The sequence below is a fragment of the Pinus tabuliformis genome, chromosome 3_1 (assembly GCF_031772625.1).
Source record: "Pinus tabuliformis cultivar Carrire ecotype Pingquan chromosome 3_1, CPIR1, whole genome shotgun sequence".
Classification (NCBI taxonomy): Eukaryota; Viridiplantae; Streptophyta; class Pinopsida; order Pinales; family Pinaceae; genus Pinus; species Pinus tabuliformis.
In genome coordinates this window covers 990861295-990879918 of record NC_142301.1, presented here as the reverse complement: position 1 = coordinate 990879918, position 18624 = coordinate 990861295, and the positions used below count along the sequence as shown (strand labels likewise).

The 18624-nt window shown below is 36.7% G+C and overlaps 1 protein-coding gene across 2 annotated transcripts; it reads right to left on the bottom strand.

Annotated features, from left to right (window-relative positions):
- Positions 1 to 14393: 14393 nt before the first annotated feature.
- Positions 14394 to 17345, bottom strand: LOC149191193 (anaerobic nitrite reductase Glb1-1-like). Of its 2 annotated transcripts, none has more exons than XM_089413535.1 (6): positions 17228 to 17345; positions 16959 to 17123; positions 16211 to 16364; positions 15986 to 16100; positions 15255 to 15371; positions 14394 to 14982 (listed from the first exon to the last, which is right to left on the bottom strand). In XM_089413535.1, exons 1-6 carry the CDS (start codon positions 17295 to 17297, stop codon positions 14842 to 14844), a joined length of 762 nt encoding a protein of 253 aa, XP_089269661.1. In that variant the 5' UTR covers positions 17298 to 17345; the 3' UTR covers positions 14394 to 14841. The 2 variants fall into 2 exon arrangements, with proteins under 2 accessions (XP_089269661.1, XP_089269660.1); XM_089413534.1 differs by having other exon boundaries at positions 16959 to 17126; positions 17228 to 17333.
- Between the last annotated feature and the right edge of the window lie 1279 nt (positions 17346 to 18624).

Here is an 18624-nt window from a genome sequence, read left to right as displayed (position 1 = left end):
GAGCCACAGTGTCCCTCATCTGCATGATGTGCTCGCGCACACCTTTCACACTGGTGAGTCTTAGGGATGAGAACTTCATGATCAGGGTGCTTGCTAGTGCCTTGTCTGAAGAGACGAATTGTTCATCAATGGCCTTCAACAAGTCTCGGACCTTTTCATGCTGATCAACGGAACCTCGAATACTAGCTGAAATTTTAGTCTTAATGAACATCATGCTTAGACGATTGGATCGCTCCCATCGTTCATAAAGCGCGATGTCCGCTGCAGTGCTAGTATTAGTGAGTGCCGATGGTTCATCTTTCCTGATAGCATAATCTATGTCCATCCACCCTAAATGAAGGAGAATCCTCTCCTTCCAAATTTTATAGTCATCTCCCTTAAGTTCAGGAATGTCACAACGAATTTCAGAGAAATTTGTAGGTTGTACTACTGCATCAAAATAAAGAATCACATGCTTATGTTAAAACTGAGGCTTAATAAACTTTCATGTTTTACCAATGTAAATCATGCTAAAAAGGAATTGAATCAAATGACATAAAAATTGCATGTGGGCTAAATTTTCAATTCAAACAGATTCAATAAAATTTTATGATAAAACTTATTAATTCATAACTCCTGTGGGTAGGTTATGAAATTTTATCCTAATTAATTACATAAATATAATAAAAATTCCTGTGGGATAAAATTTATTATATTCAGTGTAATTAATTACAATTTAATGCCAAAATAATCTTTATGTGATCTAAGCAATCAAAGTATATAATTTTATTTAATTAAAGATGTTGTGGCTATTCTCTAATTAATCAAAACCATATGGATCACTAGACATTATTTTGTTGCATAAACAAAACTTAACCAGAGAGAAACATAATGTTTACTGAAAGGAGTAAGTCAAAATGATATTTTAATAAACTCCATATAACTGTAATAATTTTCCAGCAAAATCAAAATTAAGGTTAAAGCAGTCAGCATTACCGAAAATGACTACAAATTGATTGTTCAATTTATAAACTAAACCCGGAGATTGACTGAAGCAGCGTTGATCTACTTTGCATTTGCATAGCAAATGCAGTTCGAAGGCTAGCTGGCTTGACTTCAGGCTCCGTCCTTAAGTTTATAAAGCAACAAAAATTGACCAGCAAACAAGCTATTTTGCTAACTGTCCCATAATTTATTTAAGACTAATTAATTACAAAATGGGCTCAAAAGTTATAAATTATTTCTTTAAATAATTTGCAAACAAAATTGCAAATTTGAAATATTCAAAACAAAAGACTAAACCATTTCAAATATTCAAATATTGAAATATTTAAGAATGCATAAATTATTTCCTTTAATTTGCAAACACGCATAAAACAAAAGGATTGTTCTATTAAAAGCAAAATCAATAGATAAAATTTGATGAACTGGAAAAGCTTTAAAATGGGAAATAATTGTTAGTACGTTTCCATTGCAAGATTAAACTTTACGCTTCCCCGGAAATAAAGTCGGTAGGGCAACATACAGAGTCATCAGAGTCTAAATGAAAGTAATCAGAGTCGTATTTTTAAATCTTAACTGAAATCCAAAATGCACAACCAGGTTATATTTTATACATGTAATCATCAGAGAGGTAAATATATAGTCTGTCATAGGCTGAAGCATCAGTGTAATTAAGATGAAAATATATAGCTTGACCCATAAGCGAGACCATACATCCTGCAGGTCTGGCATATGGGCAGAGATATTTCCAATGCAGTTCCATGCGTATGGTAGACCATATCTCGTCAGCATGCTTTGACTACTCTGACAAAATACACTGATTGTTTCCCAAAATTCATGGCTGATAGGCATGTTCTCTTTATGATGTATGTGCATATCAATATAAGAAAATCGTAGAAACAAGAACAGAGTGGGAAGACTTTCCCTAGATAAAATCTCTGCAACAGGAATGCGCACCAAAGGCATCTTAATATGGGCAAAGTCAATGACGGAAATCTAATTACCAACAATAAAGGTATCAAGATCTTCAACAGATCTTGCGCTTTCTCTAATCCAAATCAAGATCTGTCCTCATTGCATATTGCTCTGGGGAAGACGCAGAGTGAGGATATTGAAGCCGAGCCATGGGGTTTACAGATAATAATAAAAAAAAACTTTCTTCAAAACTCCACAATCTTCAAAAGTTTCCAATAGCCTTTTAAAACTTTATAAATCAACTTTTCAAATAACGTTAAAGCCTTTTAAAAAACTCAAAATTGTCGTTTTCAAACTTGCCCATGGATTGATTCACGACTACCGTTTATGGTGGGTTTCCCTTCGTACGCAGTTTTGACTTCGGCTACGGTTTAGAAACCCTATGCGTATATACTGAAATTGACTGTTATGCTCAATAGGCCATGCCCAAAAATAAGAATTCGTTTCTTGGCCAACACACAACAAGGCAGAGGTAAAAGGGCTCTGATACCAAATGTTAGATAATCATAAACTTAAACAGCGATTCTGCATGTGGAAAGAACTGAAAAGAATCGTTGGAACTTAATGCCTAGGGATACGAATTACCTCCAGCCATTGGTGATGTTTTGATGCAGGCCACAGTCCACTTGCTTCTACTTCAGCACTCCAGCTTCAATCCAAGCAAAAGAAAAACACACAAAATTCTGAAGGCACTTCCAAGCTCTGCTATCTCAGCTAGATGTTGTAAAACTGAAGGGGATTGAGATATGAGCTTGGGGACCAAACATATGAAAATATAGCTAAGCTTCCATCAAGCTTCTAATAGCTATGTGTTAGATGTCCCACAAATCAAGGCAGAGAACTCGAATCAAAATCATGGACCACTTTAGTAGCTCCCAATTATAAATTTAGTAATTGCAGTCGATTTTCTTAACTTAAGGAAACAACTGCAGTTGGTTTCCATAAGTTAAGGAAAGACTGCAATTTAAATTCCATAATTGTAGGCAGCAATTGTGAAAAAATCAATGGAGCTTAACATTAGGTGCTTGCTCTCGCCTCTTCCTAGATGGATGGCAGGAGAGCAAGTTGTCTTCTTTAGCCTACTCGACAAAGAGAGGGCTACAACACTCATTTCCTTTTGTAATCACCTGAACCATTGCCTCATATTGCCGGGTCTTAAGGAAACATTAACGCATCATTAGAGAAACGGGCACGGCTGGCAAAAAAAGACATTCTGTATTGGGTTGCCATGTCGAAGTTGGAGTGGAGAATAACGAGGATTAACGCTGGCAATAACCACGGTAGCGATAAAGCACTCGCAAGCACTTGAACCCCAATGGCAGGCTTAGTTGGGCTTATTTTAAAGCTGTAAAGAAATACCCATTGCAATAGGGTGAAAGAGTAAGGTTATAACATACCAGAAAATTCCTTACAATATTGTCTTCATATCAGATACGTCCACCTATAATGTGAATGGAACTTCCCACACATACCTTACGTATGTGTAAGGGCCTTGCCATGTCGTAACGTGCCCCCAACCGACCTCGATAGAATTCCTTGCCCACCCCACAAATTCAAAACGAGGCGTAAATCTGAAGCCTGCACAGAAATGAAGGAGTATGATCGCGTCTGAATGACCACAGGGTTCTTTTGTACCTTGCATTTGTCCCTTTCCCATTTCGCCTCCTATTGAAGTACTTCCAAAGTTACCCAAAAGTAATGGTTTCACTTGGCTTCGACTTAATGTTTGAACGCATTCTATAACACTTTTCGTCATTCTTATTAAAAATCAGTTGGAACAATAGGAGGCATTCAATCACTACTAATTGGTATATTCATTCATATATCAATGACGATCAATGCATCTTCCATAGTCCTAGCACTGTGGCAAACCCGTGTAAAATATATAACAGATCAGTTGGTTTCATTGTTTTCAAATTAATCAGGAGTCGATCTGCATACTTCTAGCAGTTTTCGGTTGCTTGGACCCCTCGTAGGCTATGCACATACGCTTGTGGGAGCTCTCACATAGTTGTATCAAATGCACCTTCCATCGTTATATTTTTTATTTTTGCCCTCATTTTTCTCTGCCTTTTATATGCGGGCCGCTTCAACCTACATAATTTGTTGCAATTGTCAAGTGGAAAACGACGCGTATGATAACAAATACATTTGACACTACCTATGTACATTAATATATTCTATGCTCCAATGCCGGTTCCTGCTTAGAGACCACGACACTAATTTCACAGCTACTCACATATCCATGCTAGTTTGTCTCTTAACTTCATTTAGTTCATTTTTATACGGCACCATTTTCATAACTACTCATATCCATGTTAGTTTGTCTCTTTGCTTCATTTATTTCAAATTTATATTTTGTTGTAAGTATTGCAATAAGTAGCCAATGCAACCAGGTTGATTTAAATCAATGTGTGTACTCACGCGTTCGTTCATTTTTATATTTTGTTGTAAGTATTGGAATAAAGTATTTGAACAAGTTGCGCAACTAGGATTTAAATCAATGTGTGTACTGCAAAAGTCCACTTAAGTTGTTTTGATCTTCCTGCTAGAATTTACTTTTTTATCTTTTAAATTTTTATAAACCGTAACATATTTTATGGTGATAATTGTTAAATAAATATTTATTTTATTATGTAAAGTAAAATTGTCTTTTTCAATAATAAAGACACTCTAAACAAATAAAATAAAAATAATAACGCCCCCTTCATAAATAGAAGTTGAAGTTACGGATATTCTCATATTTATAAATTGAAGTTTAACACCAATCAATAGTAATATTTCTGCAACCTTCTTTCGCAGGGTAACCCTAATCAATAGTAATATTTCTGCAACCTTCTTATAGTTCTAGAGCTCTTTTCGATAAGCTTAGACCGTTTCTATCTTTGTAATTTCGCTGGTTTCAGCATCCAAGGCAGTAGCAAATAAAGCCTCTCTATCTTTGTATTTTGACAGGTTTCAGCATCCAAGGCAGTAGCAAAGAGAGCACTATCTTGGGATCGAATGTTGTTTCTATTCGAGCAAACCTAGTTTCATACGCATTAGTAATCCAGGCTACAACGGACATTCCAATAGAAACCACCACTTTGAAATTGTTGTAACTTTCATAACTTTTTCTTTGTTCCTTATACCAAAGATCTTTTGAAGTCGTTCTTGGTGAACAAATAAAGCTACTCATTTCAGGGAGAAGTAGCACCTTAGCGAGTGCTTAGCTGGTGGTTATTTTAATATACTATACCAAGGAGAAACCTTGCCCACGAACTCGAAGTTAAATTAAGATTCTTGTGATCTGGGTATATTCTTAAATTAGATTTGGTTTTTTTTTTTTTTCCTTATCATAATATTTAAATCTATTTTTCCAATTTCTTTTTCCTATCATAATCTTTGAATCCATGCCGCAAGCAGAAGTAAATTTGAAATTAAATCAAATTCAGAGTGAGATAACAAAACCAACCGGTTATCAATTTTACTGTTTTCAAAATTATAATAGTTGTAAAGTTAACGGCGGGGTTTTGAAAAGACAAGACGTTCCCATACAACTTATGAGAAGGACGAGTATATCCATGTTTTGGAAGCTCTAATTGGACACTTTGCGTACACTCTGCACACGGTGTTGCTTTTAACATGGATTTTTTTCTTCAGAATGAAAAAAGCCTTATATTCAGTCATAAAATAGTTACATTTGCTTTATGGCGAAGCATCCAAAACAGCAGAAAATATCAGAGATACTATAGGTGCATATCAGCGATCATACAAATATATATCCCTATAACCAGTCCGTGTAGCAATATTCTGACCTATAATAATGGTGGATTTTCAAAAAGATCTAATATAACAGTTATGGTATGTATAGGTAGTTAATAGAAAACAAAGAATATCAGAGAAGATCTATCTGATAATCAAGAAAAGAAGTATATCTAGATTAGAAATGTTCTCTTGGTAGTGGCAGCCTGCGGGCCTCCAACCCGTGTCACCCATCTTGATCTTTATGTGAAGGCTATCCAATTTGTCCATGACGCCTTTTTTTTGAGAGATTGTCTGCATCTATATTGAACTCCCTGGCGAATATGTTGAATTGAGGATTGTGGGAGTGTACTCCATAGTGTTGTGATCTGTTGTAACCAGTCTTGTAGTGAGGATTTGCATATGGTAGCCTTGTCGCAGACATAGTCTATGATAATCTTTGAGTCCCCGAAAATGTGAATAGATGGAATATCCAGAAAAAAAGCAAACCAGAGAAGACCCCATAATGCCATTGCCTCTGCTTTGTGTTGGTGCCTTTACCTTCACCCAGTGAACATAATATGTCTGCTCAGGTGAAAAAAAAATTATGAAACTACATCCACATGTGCTACACTGTGATGCGCCATTGGGTATATGATCTCTGGACCTATTTTGGTTTTTTAAACTTTGCAGTGGATTTGCCCCATTGTAATTTAGATGAGATTATGCTTTTGATTCTTTCCAATACCTATGCACAATTTTCTCTATAATCTTCGAAAATAATGTTGTCCGTCCATCTCCAAATCTCCCAAAAGAATATAGGAAGAATATAGCACTATATACTGTGCAATTTACTCCCCCATTCAAGACACTCTGATATGCCTGTTACAGCACACAGAGAATGAGAATTTTTCTTCCCATGAATACCCAAAAGAGAATATGTATTTAGTGGATGTCATTTCACATGTTTTGCCATATTCTGTTTTAGTAGATGATAACAATAATCTAGACAAAAATTCTTCTTTCTCCCCTGAATATTTTATATTTTATTGTCTGACATTTTCTATTTTATATTTTTTTCATTCCAAGAATATCGACACATTAAAATAATTCACAAAATTTGATTAATGATGATGAAGGTTAAATTCCATGTTAATCATTTAATGGCTGAAACAAATTCAGACTTGGATGATAAGACCAACATTATATCAACTTTTAAAAGCTATTATTATCGTTTGAAAGTTAGCGCCGCAATTTTGAAAAGAAAAAACAGTCAGATTCAGTGTATGAGACGTCAGAGCTCTTTTTCACATGTTGAAATCTAATTTCCAACTACGCAGCTAGACCAACGCCAGAAAATGTTCAGCAGACCCGTCGGAGAGTTCTCGGGCAAGTTTCCGGCAAAGGGATTTTCCGAATGTTTGAACCCGAGAAAATTTGGCGCTGACACGTGGTTCACCCCTGACGTAAGCCAACGTAAGAATCTCGGAAGCTAAAGCTCTGCAGAAAATGGGTTTTCGATATCTTTCTCCACCGTCGGATTTACTCCATCGCTCTCCACCATTGATCCACCAAAGCTGCATACGAGGTGCATTAAAAGGCTTGCGTGGATTAAATTTTTGAGTTTGACCGCCGTAGAAGAAGAGTTATGGAATTTAATATTGATACGTAGATTTAGGTGGCCCTTTTAAATATGGGTATGGGCACGTTTCAATATATGTTTTTTTATATAGCACGTAAGTTTTTTTATGTAAAAGGTATGGAGCATTTAAAGATAGGTATGGTCGTTTTTTTTATAAAACGTAATACAAAAAAAAGGGAGCTCGTATATATGTTTTGTGTGTTGACTTTTATTATATGGTTGTTGCACACGGGAAGAAAATTGTAACTCGTGTTCGCAGCAGCGAGAGAGAACCAGTGGATGTATGCACAGCAGTGTGTAAGAAGACAAGAACAGGTTTGCAATGTTTTGTGTGGCATTTTTGTAGAACAGAGGTGTAAGAAAAACCATGTGTGGATTTGCACAGCAGTGCATAAAGAAAATGGTGGAGCGCATTTTTGAATGCATATGTAAATTTTTATTACAGCAGTAAGTTGTTTTTCACAGCAATGAATGTAAAAAGGATTTTACAGTGGTAAATCCCTCTCAGTAAAAGAGGATGAAGTTTGTATCAGTTTTTTAATAGAAATGTTTTTTATGGTGGTGAAATACTCTGTCTCTCAGTGAAATTTTTTTAAGTCTTCCTGTGCACAAAAAGATCCTGGAGTTAAGTAAAACAGAGCATTGCCTCTGTGTGTTTGAATCTTGGTTTTTGGTATTTTTCCCATCAAAAATACCCAACAGTGGTATCGGAGCAGGTTCAGGCTCTTTAAAGAAGTTAAAGAAGCTGAAGGGAGAAGGTTGTTGCTGCAGCAAAACTTCTCAGGCAGACAGAAGACTCAGACAACGAAGGGTTCAGGTATTTCTCAAAGTTTTTTCTTTGTGTTGCTGCTGAAAGAAACAGTCAGTTTTTTTTTAAATACACAGTCAAGGAATGGCCAGCACAAGCACTGGTATGGGTATGTTTAATACCCAACTCCCACAGTTTAATGGGAAGAACTATGACTACTGGTCAATAAATATGAAAGCCTTGCTTGCTTCCCAAGACTTATGGGAAATAGTTGAAGATGGTTTTGAAGAACCAGTAGATGAAACTGAGTTCAATGCATTAACTCAGGGAGAGAAGGATCAGCTGAAGAGTAATAGGAAGAAGGATTCAAAAGCCCGTGTGATGTTGTATCTAGCAGTAGACCAAAGTATATTTCCAAGGTTAGCAGCAGCTAAGACATCCAATGAAGAATGGGAAACCCTTAAGACAACCTATCAAGGCATGGAGAGAGTGAAGACAACAAAACTACAATTGCTGAGAAAGGATTTTGAGAACTTGAACATGAAGGAGTCAGATAACATTGACTCATTCTTCACTCATGTGATTGGTGTAATCACACAAATGAGAACTCATGGAGAAACCATTGAAGACAAAAGGATTGTGGATAAAATATTGAGGGTCTTACCCTCAAGGTTTGATGCCATAGTCACCACCATTGAAGAGACAAAGGATCTCTCAAACTATTCAGTTGATGAGCTACATGCATCACTGATAACACATGAGTAGAGGTTGAGTAGGAATGAAAACTCATCTCTTGAGCAAGCCTTCAAGACCCAGATGTCCTTTGGAAGAGGAAGAAGTCAAGGAAGAGGAAACCGAAGAGGAAGAGGCAGAAGCCAGAACAGAGGTGGAAGGAACAGCCCATCAAATGCACAAGGAAGAGGCAGCAATCCAAATCAAAACCAAGGGCAAGGCAGCAGCCAACAAAGAGATCAGTATCAGGCTCAAGGACAAAGGTATGATAAAAAAGTATGGACATTATGCTAGTGATTGTAGAAAGAAACAACATGATAAGAACAACAGACAAAATGCAAATGTTACAAGAGAAAACAACAGTCAAGAAAATGTCCTGTTAGCTTGTAACATGGCTGAAACACATAGTGAGGACATATGGTTTTTAGACTCAGGTTGCAGCAACCATATGACAGGGAATATAGCCCTCTTTTCAGCCTTAAATCAGAATTTGAAATCAGAGGTCACACTAGGAACTGATAGTAAAGTGTCTGTTATGGGAAAAGGGGAGGTAAAAATATTTACAAAGCAAGGAGAAAGGAAAACCATAGCAGATGTATACTATGTCCCCGGAATGAGATGTAATCTCTTGAGTATTGGACAGCTTGTCCATAAGGGGTACAATGTTTTCTTTAAAAATGATGTATGCACCATCATGGATATACCACCCAGCAAAAGATGCATTGCTGAAGTGAAGATGACAAGGAACAAGATGTTCCCTCTCCGGATCAGGGCAGACATGAAGAACAAAAGGGAAACGGCAGCAGTCACCCAAGAGGCCTTCCAAAGTGTGCCAAAGGATGAGAACTGGTTATGGCACTTGAGATTCGAGCATCTAAATTTTGGAGGCCTAAACTTATTGAGCAGAAAAGGAATGGTAAAGGGATTACCATTGATAGAGAAGCCGGACAGCCTTTGTGAAGGTTGTATATTAGGCAAACAACATAGAGAAAGTTTTCCATCAGGGAAAAGCATAAGGGCAAAGACACCCTTAGAGATTATCCACTCAGATTTGTGTGGACCAATGCAAGCTCCATCATTAGCTGGCAGCCTATATTTCTTGACATTCATTGATGATTTTACAAGAAAGACTTGGATATATTTCCTCAAGAACAAAAGTGAAGTCTTTGAGAAATTCCAAAACTTCAAAGCACTTGTGGAGAACCAAAGCGGGCTGCACATAAAAGTATTGAGAACTGATAGAGGAGGTGAGTATATCTCCAATGAATTCCTAAAGTTTTGTAGAGAAAATGGAATTCATAAACAGTTTACAACTCGGTACACCCCACAGCAAAATGGAGTTGCTGAAAGAAAGAACAGAACTATCATGGAGATGGCAAGGAGCATGTTGAAGGCAAAGAATTTGCCAAATGAGTATTGGGCTGAAGCTGTACATTGTGCAGTTTATATATTGAACAGGTGTCCTACAAAAGCAGTCTTGAACAAAGTGCCAGAAGAGGCATGGAGTGGGAGAAAGCAAGGAGTCACCCACATGAGAGTTTTTGGGTGTGTGGCCTATGCACACATACCAGATCAGCTAAGGAGGAAGTTGGACAGCAAAGGGGAGAAATGCATCTTCATTGGATACAGTGATGAATCCAAAGCCTACAGGCTGTACATCCCATCTACCAAGAAGTTTTTCGTCAGCAGAGATGTTCAATTCATTGAAGAGGAAGCTTGGGATGGAAGCATAGAGAAAACAGTGAATATTAAAAACTGTTTGTCTCATGATGAAGATGAAGAGGAGGTGGCTAAAATACATCCCCAAACAACAGCGCCAACACAAGGACAACAAGGGACACCATTGAGGACAAATGAAAGTGCTTCTCCAAGCACACCACAAGGAGGAAATTCAAGTGCATCTTCAAGCACTTGCACACCAAGTGAAAGAGGTAAGAAATTTAGAAATCTAAGTGACATTTATGATGAAGGAATGAATTCCTTATTTGCCTTGTATTGTCATGTTGATGATCCTATTCATTTCGAAGATGCAATTAAAGATAGGAAATGGATAGAAGCTATGGATGAGGAGATGAATGCCATAGAGAGAAACAAAACATGGGATTTGGTTGAGCTACCAAAAGACAAAGAAGTCATTGGTGTGAAATGGGTCTATAAGACCAAGAGCAATGCTGAAAGCAAGATAGAAAGGCACAAGGCAAGGCTGGTTGTCAAAGGGTACAAGCAGCAGTATGGGAGAGATTATGAGGAGACTTTCGCACCGGTTGCAAGAATGGAAACTGTGAGAGTAGTGCTGTCCATAGCAGCTCAAAACAAATGGAAAGTCTACCAAATGGATGTGAATTCAACATTCCTAAATGGAGTGTTAATGGAAGAGGTCTATGTGGAACAGCCTCTCGGATATGAGAAGAAAGGTGAAGAACACAAAGTGTGCAAATTGAAGAAAGCTCTTTATGGGCTGAAGCAAGCGCCAAGAGCATGGTACAACAGGATAGATTCATATCTATTGGATAATGAATTTGACAAATGTGAAGGAGAACCCATAGTCTACATGAAGGAAAAGGATGGTAAAATTTTAATTGTTGTCTTGTATGTAGATGATGTTATTTTTACTGGAAATGATATTTATCTTATTGAGAATTTTAAATCAGTCATGAAGGATGAATTTGAAATGACTGACATGGGTTTGTTGAGATACTTCTTAGGCATAGAAGTAGATCAAAATGAAAAAGGAATTTTTATATCTCAAGCAAGATATGTAAATCAAGTTTTGGGCAGATTTAATATGGAAGAATGCAAGGCAGCAATCACTCCCACAGTGATGGGATTAAAGCTCAGCAGAGAGGACAGCAACAAGGATTTTGATCCTAGCTTGTATAAAAGCATTGTGGGCAGCCTTATGTATTTAACAGCAACTAGACCTGATTTAATGTATGCTGTTAGCTTGATTTCCAGATTTATGGAGAGGCCAAAGGAGGCACATTGGCAGGTAGCAAAGAGAACTTTGAGGTATGTCAAAGGTACCAAAATGTTTGGAATTTTATATCATGCCTCAGAACATTCAGATTTGGTTGGATACACTAACAGTGATTGGGCTGGAAGTGTAGATGATCAGAAGAGCACTTCCGGTTATGTATTTAATATGGGTTCAGGAGCCATTTCATGGGCTTCTAAGAAGCAGTCCATTGTAGCATTGTCTACAGCAGAGGCTGAATATGTGGCAGCTACAGCAGCAGCATGTCAAGCAGTATGGATGAGAAGAATGTTGAGAAGCTTAGGCCAAGAGCAGGCAAAAGCGACAGTGATCTTTTGTGACAATAGCTCAGCTATTACATTGTCAAAGAATTCAGTGTTTCATAAGAGAACGAAACACATTGATACAAGATTTCACTACATCAGAGAATTGGTGAACAATGGAGAAATTGTCCTAGAACATTGCAGGACTCAAGAACAGGTAGCAGACATCTTGACAAAGCCACTGGATCAGAAGAGCTTTGAATTTTTGAGGAAGTGTCTGGGTATGACAGAATGCCCAGTAGTTGAAATTAAATGGGAGTGTTGAAATCTAATTTCCAACTACGCAGCCGGACCAATGCCAGAAAACGTTTAGCAGACCCGCCGGAGAGTTCTCGGGACAGTTTCTGGCAAAGGGATTTTCCGAATGTTTGAACCCGAGAAAATTTGGCGCTGACACGTGGTTCACCCCTGACGTAAGCCAACGTAAGAATCTCGGAAGCTAAAGCTCTGCAGAAAATGGGTTTCCGATATCTTTCTCCACCGTCGGATTTACTCCATCGCTCTCCACCGTTGATCCACCAAAGCTGCATACGAGGTGCATTAAAAGGCTTGCGTGGATTAAATTTTTGAGTTTGACCGCCGTAGAAGAAGAGTTATGGAATTTAATATTGATACGTAGATTTAGGTGGCCCTTTTAAATATGGGTATGGGCACGTTTCAATATATGTTTTTTATATAGCACGTAAGTTTTTTTTATGTAAAAGGTATGGAGCATTTAAAGATAGGTATGGTCATTTTTTTTATAAAACGTAATACAAAAAAAAGGGAGTTGGTATATATGTTTTGTGTGTTGACTTTTATTATATGGTTGTTGCACACGGGAAGAAAATTGTAACTCGTGTTCGCAGCAGCGAGAGAGAACCAGTGGATATATGCACAGCACTGTGTAAAAAGACAAGAACAGGATTGCAATGTTTTGTATGGCATTTTTGTAGAACAGAGGTGTAAGAAAAACCATGTGTGGATTTGCACAGCAGTGCATAAAGAAAATGGTGGAGCGCATTTTTGAATGCATATGTAAATTTTTATTACAGCAGTAAGTTGTTTTTCACAGCAGTGAATGTAAAAAGGATTTTACAGTGGTAAATCCTTCTCAGTAAAAGAGGATGAAGTTTGTATCAGTTTTTTAATAGAAATGTTTTTTATGGTGGTGAAATACTCTGTCTCTCAGTGAAATTTTTTTAAGTCTTCCTGTGCACAAAAAGATCCTGGAGTTAAGTAAAACAGAGCATTGACTCTCTGTGTTTGAATCTTGGTTTTTGGTATTTTTCCCATCAAAAATACCCAACATCATAGGGATCAGAGCACAGAGAGAAGCGATGTTATGATGGCAAAAAACTCTAAATCGAATTTAAGAATATACCCATATGACACAAATTTAACACAAATTTAACTTTGAGTTCGCCGACAAGGTTTCTCCTTTGACATGGCCGGCATGGACTACCGCTGCCTCCGGCGCTTGTTTTTATTGCTTATCGGACATTTCTTCTCTGCATATAATAGACATTCTTGCATCGTCAACTTTTACCCTAATATTTTAGCTTTTGGTACTAAACTATGCGTAACTAGGTCCCTTTCAATATAACAGTAGGTCCCTAATTCATTTTTGTTGATTATTGGTCATTTCTTCTAAGCATGTAAAAGACATTCTACTTTCTTTAACCATTGTAATAAAAGCATGTATGAGAGATTTTCATCGTTAATGTTTTCTCCCACTTTTGCTGGAAAACAAAATTGTAATTTCCTTATTTAAAAAAAATTATAAAATTACATTTTTTTTATAAGCGTTTTAAGTATTTTTTACTAATGGTTTTCATTTGAGACCGATCAAAGATGCAAGTGCTAAAATTAATAAAGTAAAGAAAAAATTCACTTATGCACTGGAAAATGAATGTTTTTATGGTGAAGATATAATTTTAATATTTAAAATTAAATATATGTAATGCGATTAAAAGAATTAAAATTTAACTTAAAGAAAAATGGAAGATTTTTTTTTTATTATTAATTATGAAGAATAATAATAGAATTGATTATGGACCATAATATATTAGTTGATTTAGTTAAATGATAAATAATCAATTCTCAAGTATATTGTGGTTACAATAGATGTTAAATTATTTACTAAAATGGTTGACAACCAGGTTTTAAGTGTATTAAGAAATCAACTTTTACTAAATTGCATATAGATTCATCAGATGGAATTGCAAATAAATTCATAAGATGGAAAATAATTCAAATAACTAAGAGCAATAGCATTACCAGCCCAATATTCCGTGACATGATTGTTCATAGAACTGTAATTAAGGACAATAAGATTATTAACCCAATCTATATGAGTAAAACTCTTTACAATCTGCAGGGGTTTTCCCCAAAAATTGAATCTGATGCAATTTATGGAAAGCTGGGTGCAAATGTACCTCCTTATTTTCAGGACTGTATAACAGGTGTAAAATCTACGGAGGGATCTTAGAACAATGACCGAGGGCGTTATGTATAGCTGATAGGAGCCAATTATGGTTATTAGGGTTCTTAAATACTTCTCATAGATCTCAATGACAACCATTTCAGACATTCAGGTCTATTACTGGTTATGATCAACTAATAATATCTTTCCACAAGGTCTTCAGGTTATCAAGAAATAGACTTATATCATCTCTTGAAACGTCATAATCGAATATCCTAAATACCGCCTAGGGATTAGTTGCCAACACTTTGTCAATACTCAGCAACAAAATCAGGGCACTCAGGGTTGCACAGTCTTCATTTCGCTTTTGATAGCTTCAACCAATTGGGTATAGGCTTCATCCCAGGCAGTTTTCATTTCTAGAGACCACATGTCCGGAACAGCATCCTTAATAGTCTCGAGCAAGCAGAATTTAGCAACCTGCAAAAGATTGAGATCAAAACAAATCATCAGCATTTAGAGGCCATTTAGCTGCACGGCCAAAATCTGTCCATTTCATGCAGAGTCGAACGCTGATGTCATTAAACTTCACGAACTCTTGCAAATTTCAGTATATTCTAAGCATTCTAGGGACGTACCTTAAGAGACAAATTTGTTGCTATAATTTAAGTTTCTCTTAGTCTTTACTCTAACTTAACAAAAATATCATTCTTTACGAAAAAACCCTTCATGAGATTTTGCTCTGCACTTACATCAAAATGTTCATCAAGTACTCCATATTTAAAATGAAGCTTCCCCATGTCCTTGACGTTTGATTCTGAGAATGTTGCCGTTCCTTTCTCTCGTAGTGCAACGGCAGATTCACAAGTCTGCAATATCATAACAGTAAGATTCATGAAGATTTTATGTTGTTATCCCTACTTTATACCAGAGAGAAGAGTACATGTTGTTGTATTATACATTCGGGTCTATATCTACTTAAAGTTGATCAAAGCCAGTCATATGCCATGACTGAAGTGTGAAAAAAAGGAAACACGATCCCAACAAAGGTAAAGATATAATACAAGGATACAGTAGTCAAGAAACAAATGCAGAGACATAAACAATTACTAAGAATTAGCATCCTTTCAACAAAGCTTCTTAGGTGCAGTGACAGACTCTGAAGCACTGTTGAACATATATTTGTTCTTGCTGCAGTGCTTCTTAGATGCAAAGAAAGAATTTGTCTCTGCATGTAAGAAGCCCTCCTGAACTTTTCGTTTGTGGTTTTATTTCTTTACTGCTGTGTCTGTGCAATAGATCCATGCGATGTTTTTTTTTGTACAGTGTATATATTGCACAGGTACTGTAATGAAGAAACATATGCAAAACAGAAACAGTTACAACAATAATTAATATATGTTTAGGAGTGCTTCTTCGATCCTACACTCATTGACAATAATCTTAATAAACTTACTATTTTGAAAACTGGAATAAGTCTTACCATTTTGAAAACTGTGATAGCATGCGCCTTGAGCTTTGCATTCTTTTCGATTGGGACGTCAGTATCATGTAAAAACGAGAATAGCCGTTTGGCTGAAGGCGCAATCTCAAACACTCTTGTAACCAAATAAACGTTTTGCATTAATCAATGGCGTTTTATTGTTTTATGGAAGAAGATTTGTTGAAGGGAACACACAGATTGCCGCGATTGCTAATACAAAATTACCTCAGAAAGAACGTAAACCCTAGTTCGGCAGCATTTGATTTCATGGCATTCCATGATTTTGTAACTAGGGCTTCTTGCTCCTCTGTAAAAGCCCTCGCCCGGACGTTTGTAGTTCTGCACCTCGTACCGACTATAACACGGCTCCAGTTACTACCTACATTCAACCAATATGCATGTTTTCTTGAGAAAATTCGGCCAATAGAAATGTGTTATCGAAGAGATAATTACAGTTTCGGGAAATCCAGTTGCAGCCAATCATGTTTTCTTGACAAATTTTGATATATTTAATTGAAATTTTATAGATATAAAATTATTTAAATTTGAATTTATTAATTAAAAAAAAGTATATTTTCCCATTTTTATAATTTTTTTTGCAGTACGAAAAAAGCCTGTTCTCATTTTTATATTTATATTTGATAATTTTTCCATTTTAACATCTTAGCATTCCGTTGTAAAAATTCGTTAAAAAAGTGGTATATAGATAGTATGCCTAATCTGTTTTTTCATATATTGTGAGTTTTAAAAATAAAATGTTTGCCTAAACTATTTTTTCATATATTATGCAAAAAATTATTTTTTCATATAATTTTGAAAAAACGAATAAAACATTAAATTGCTGAGCTTTAACAATACGGATTCACCTTTTATGCTCTCACGAACTTATTCCATCCATCATAAATAAATAAATAAATAATGCCAAAGCTACACAGTTGGAGTTCAAAATAGAGGAAAGCAGCAGAGCACTCACTTGTGAATGTGAAGGGAGATTTTGGTAACATCATAGAGGTGTCTCCAGTTCTTTGGGTTTTATTCCACCGGACGCCAAATATTTTTCCTCCATCACAATTGGCTTTCAAGCTACATAAATCCTTGTGCCTCGCAACCAAAAGAAGTTGCCCTTTGATTGTTCCATCTACTGAACCATTTCCAAAATTATTTGCATAAAATGAGAGCGCCTACAACAGAAAACATTTTAATAAAATGCCGAATTCGAATTTTACAATATATCAAACTTACCATTATGAGATGCTGATGCTGATATATTGGTGCCATTGGGCAAGACAGCAATAGAGTAAACTGCAGCCATGATGCTCCAAGTTTCTGCTTACATTACAGGGTGAAACTGAATATTGTGTTATTCACGGCATCGTTGACTATATATAGAGTATGCGTGAAAATAGATGCCCGCCCGCCCGATTGTAGAGTCGGCTCATTGTAAGGTTCTAATCGGCTCATTGTAAGGTTCTAATCGCCCGACTCTACAGTCGGTCGGGTTAAGGGTCATCGTAAGGTTCGACTCTTCAATCGGGTTAAGGGTCGTCGTAAGGTTCGACTCCCCAATCGGGTTAAGGATTACGACTCTACAATCGGGTTAAGGGTTGAGGATGGTTTCCGATGACCGGACCCTACAATTGGGTTAAGGATTGTCGCACCGGACATTCCAGCACTGCTGTAGATTTCATTAAACCGGACCCATCACTCCCTCGTCTCAGCACGAGCGTTTTTTTGTTAAACAAAGTCCGAATTGAATTGAATTCTGTGTGGCGGGCTGAACCTTTTTGATGAGTTTTTAGTTGAAGGTGACTTCAATTAAAACTCATCTGCGAGTTGCAACAATTTGGAAAGGTCGTTTGACCGCTCTTTCATTTCTCTCGATTTCAAAGTAAACACAGAGTAGTTGTGTTGTAACTTAATAGTATAATGAATGTCGTGTGATTGTATTTAGAAATTCAATAGTCGTGCAATATGAGGCTTTGCTTGCCTTGACAACACAACCTAGATTCCAATTTGTTGATTCATAGCCAACCTGTCTATGCACAATTGCATCTAAAGTAATATAAGGATGGTGAAGACTTCATTATCTTGCATGGGGGGAACGTGAATGGAGGGGACATCCACTCCCCCAAAACAAACTTTAAGGATCATCCTCACCCGTTGACATGCTCTGTGATCACCAAATTGGCCTTTCCCTAACACGGGTGGTGTCATGGGATGGGGTGATCAAAGATTTGATCATTAATAATTAATGATCCCCCAACCATGCCAATTGTTTTTTACCATTACATCTGCCACGGAGTTGTTATGCCTCAAAGTATGAAAACATTGATATTATAAGAAGTGGATGAGAAGAATCGTAATACAAATGAAAATATAATTGTGGACGAGGTCTTTAGGGTTAGATCCATTCCGAAGGTGGCCTATAATAATTTTTGAATCCTAAACTTTGAGAATCCTTTCAATTTTATTAGCCCAAGCTAGAGATAGATCTTGAAATATCATGTATGCTTCATTGTGGTTTTTTGGAAGCCTACCCTAAAATCTACGTGAAATTAATTCCTATTTGTCCTCTACGGCGAAAAATAACCCCTCCCACGCTAGAGAACCCTTATAAATATTGAATCATTAATATATGC